The sequence below is a fragment of the Asterias amurensis genome, chromosome 14, assembly GCF_032118995.1.
Source record: "Asterias amurensis chromosome 14, ASM3211899v1".
Lineage (NCBI taxonomy): Eukaryota > Metazoa > Echinodermata > Asteroidea > Forcipulatida > Asteriidae > Asterias > Asterias amurensis.
In genome coordinates this window covers 15,750,016-15,753,756 of record NC_092661.1, presented here as the reverse complement: position 1 = coordinate 15,753,756, position 3,741 = coordinate 15,750,016, and the positions used below count along the sequence as shown (strand labels likewise).

Here is a 3,741-nt window from a genome sequence, read left to right as displayed (position 1 = left end):
ATATTACCAACCTCTCCCCATTACTCATCACCAAATAAAGTTTTATGCTTATAATTATTTTGAGTAATTACCAATATTGTCCACTGTGCCTTTAAGGTGTGTGTTTGGCTATAGAAAAACACGAGTAGGCTGTTTTCCGCCATATACGTGTTCTGCACTGACGTCACTCAAACCATATTATAAGCTTGCATGGAACAACTTTGCCGCTATTTGTCATTGTCTAGTGAAGTGTCTACAGATACCAGTAGGCTGGATTGTCAAGATGGTTCATTTCGAGGGAATGTTGCTGGAGAAAAACCTGTTGTTGTTTCTTTTTGGAATTCTAGTGTGGTTTTGCCCGCTATCGTCCTGCCGGTGCCTCAACCATCTCACAGGTTAGTGTTTTTATCACTACAACTCAATCATTAGTCTAGATTGAAATATTCAACATTATTGTTTGAAAATCAACTCGTTTGTATAGATTGAAAAATGTCACTCTAAAAAAAGATTGATTGTCAATCCGGAAAGATTATTCCCTCAGGGCAATCTGTGAAAGAGTGAAAGTTCAATCTAATAGAAAGAATTTTCAATAGTTAGAACTAAGAGAGTATAGTGGACTCCAACTCAAATCAAGGGAACATTTTGGTATCGTTGCAAATGTTTGGTAAATAAATCGTAATTCACCCAAAAATGTCTGTACTTTGATACACTAACGCTACTTGTGATTGATGTGAAAAAAATAAATTCACAATTATTGAACAAAATAGTATAAATATTGGTTGGTATTGCCTGATACGAATAAACTCACAATGTAACAAAGCAACAGCGTGACGTCAAAGTATTGTCATTTTGGATACAATCGCCTTCGTTACCTCCGTAGTATCGGGCCTGGGGAACTGCACAATAAGTCTGGAACAATCGGAATCGTAACACACATCTAATAGGTCTAAAGTGATCACATCCTTGGCTTTTGAATATTTTCTATTGATGTTTCATATACTTTCAGTTCTGAATCTTAAGGGAATGCAAGCCACCCAGGTCTCAAATTACCAACACTTCGCAGTTAGTTTTACAGCAGATCGAGCGATAGATGGTGATCTAAGAACAAGTGCGTCTGATTTCAGTTGCGCTCACACCCGTAAGTGTAATAAATTAGTTTCACAGTGTATTTTCAGCATCCAAAAATTGCACCGACGGTCTGTGTTTTGAGCATCGCGACCCGTTGAAGTGCACAAGTTTGTTTCCTGATGGGACCAGTGGCCCCAAAAAATGTTAGCTAAAACGCTCGAGACTGGCACCCTATCCTATCCTATCTACCAAACCCTCTCCTTCAATACCATGGATATTTATTTTGTGGACATTCCCACAAGTTTCTGAATTTGTATTTTAAATAATTTTTTGTGGGAAGAGGGTAATTAAACCACAGTATACACAATTAAATTTTGGTATGGCACAGTCACGTGAAAACTGGAAAATCGGGTGTATTTTTGGGGTTTGCAAATCAAAAAGGCAAACCATAGAAATGAAAAGGGGATTAAATTGACAGCAATCCAAAAAACAAAGTGCTATGAAATCCCTGTACAAAATGTTTGATACGATCAAGTTGGAGTGGCCACTATTTTTGCTTCGATTCTGTTCTTGATCTGGCCTGTATAACTTCAAAGCTAACATTTTGTTTAAAACTGTAAAAAATGCAGCTATTTATTTGTTAATGTATCATTAACAAGAGTAGAGTTGTTTATCTTTAAGAATTTGAAAATAATAACGTGTAACTTGCACAACACTTATTTCTCTTTCTAGAGGAAAACCGGCACCCATGGTGGAAAGTTGACTTGGGGACAAACCACTGTCTCGGTCGTATCACCCTTGTCAACAGAGGAGATTGTTGTAGTAAGTGCTCTAATTCTAACAGTTTCAAAAGTAAAAAAAAAAAAAATTATTATAGCGCCCCAACGGTTGCCCAAGTAGGTCTTATAAAATCCAATATCACGTTATTGATTTTGCCAAAATATACAAGTTTGAAATCTTTTACAGCATTTTGACGAATAAAACCCCCGAAAAAAAGTAGGAAAACGAGACTTTTGAATCACGTAATATATGGAAAGAACACTAAACGAAAATGTCCTTTAATGCTATACATGTTGACGCTATAATGTTAATAACTCGTTGCGATGAACATGTGGCAAGTTTAATTCAAACAAATTGTCCGGGAAACATTTGAAAACACCATAGTGTCGCCACGCCCCCTGTCCCCGAAAGTCAAAATAAAAAGGCCCCCCCCCCCCCAAACAAAAAAAAAAAAAAAAAAAAGGTAAACTTATCATTGATATCCAGAAGTGTATCAAAAGAATTTTTCCCCTTTTCAGTATAGGCCTTCTGGCTACAATCAACAAAAATGAAGCCTTTAGTAATTTTCTTTCTACAATTTTTCGGTCCTGTTTTTAATAATAATGTGTAAATCTTCTTTTATACAGATAAACGTTTGTCTGGCGCTATCGTGAGAGCAGGCATAGGAAGCGACATTTTCAATAATGCCGCGTGTGGAGTACCAGTGACATCAGACCAAGCATCGATCCCTGGGGGACACATACCGATTTCATGTAACCCGCCCGTGCTTGCCCGGTACGTCAGCGTGGACATTGAGACTCCTACTTTACTAGCAATGTGTGAAGTGATTGTTGAAGAGTATCCCATGGAATACTGTTTCCAAGCAGGTTAGACATTATTTTAGTACAGCAGGTAATGGTTTTGTCTCTGTGTAGGTCTGGAAAGTTCTTTGCGTTCAATAGCATTGTAAATACCCGGACGTGGGATATTGTACTAAATGTGTTCTTATGAGTTTAAGTGGTTCGCTTACTGAGATAGGACAAATAAATTTTCAATAAAACAATCTCAAAATGAACCATAAACGTCTGCTTTCTTTATTTAATTTTATTCTGATATCTTTCATAAAGTATTTCTCGATCATTGTTTAAGGAACATTATAGAGGTGGTTTCGCTAGCTAAAAGGTCGCTGGCAGTTATGTAATCCACTATATACATAAACTGACAGTTCTGTAGAAGTTTGAAATCGATCGGCCATCTGGGTCACGAGATAATAGTGAAAACGTGTGAATGTGATGTAAATCTGTGCTCTTCACGATTTTTGTTTCTTACCAATTTTGTAACGTTCCTTTAAGGTTTATCTACAGCTGCATCAACGGGCATGGTGTCATCACTGCTATTCGAAGGGAAATGTATTGCCAACCCACGCCCTCTGTCGGACGTTCTCATGAAGTCACCCATGCATTGCTTCATGAGGTGCAAGATGATTAGTGGGTGTTTGTCTTTCGACTACGTCATGACTTCTGGTCAGTGCAAGCTCTACGATGTAAAGGCTGGAGACTTGAAGACAGATGATCAGCCAGGCTGCTTGGTGTATGCAGTAGTCCGTGGCTAGACCAGTACTCGTTACCAAGTAAGGTTTTATGCAAATAATTATTTTGAGTAATTCCCAATTAAAGCAATCGCGCAACATCGGTAAACAGTATTGTCCAAAGGCCCACACTTCGTGTATCACAACTTAAATATAAAATGTAAAAATTTAGGCTCAATCGGTCAACGGGGTCGGGAGAAAATAACGGGAAAACCCACTCTTGTTTCCGCACGTTTCGCCGTGTCATGACATGTGTTTAAAATAAATCCGTTATTCTCGATATCGAGAATTGATAATTGTTTTAATATTTTCTCAAAAAGTTAAGCATTTCATGGAATAATATTTCA

At 37.7% G+C, this 3,741-nt stretch overlaps 1 protein-coding gene across 1 annotated transcript; it reads left to right on the top strand.

The window, feature by feature from the left end:
- The first annotated feature begins 262 nt into the window (after positions 1 to 262).
- Positions 263 to 3,418, top strand: LOC139947413 (uncharacterized). The gene is made up of 5 exons (XM_071945316.1): positions 263 to 374; positions 986 to 1,117; positions 1,780 to 1,869; positions 2,454 to 2,693; positions 3,171 to 3,418. The coding sequence occupies exons 1-5, from the start codon at positions 263 to 265 to the stop codon at positions 3,416 to 3,418; spliced, it is 822 nt and encodes a 273-aa protein (XP_071801417.1).
- The last annotated feature ends 323 nt before the right edge of the window (positions 3,419 to 3,741 follow it).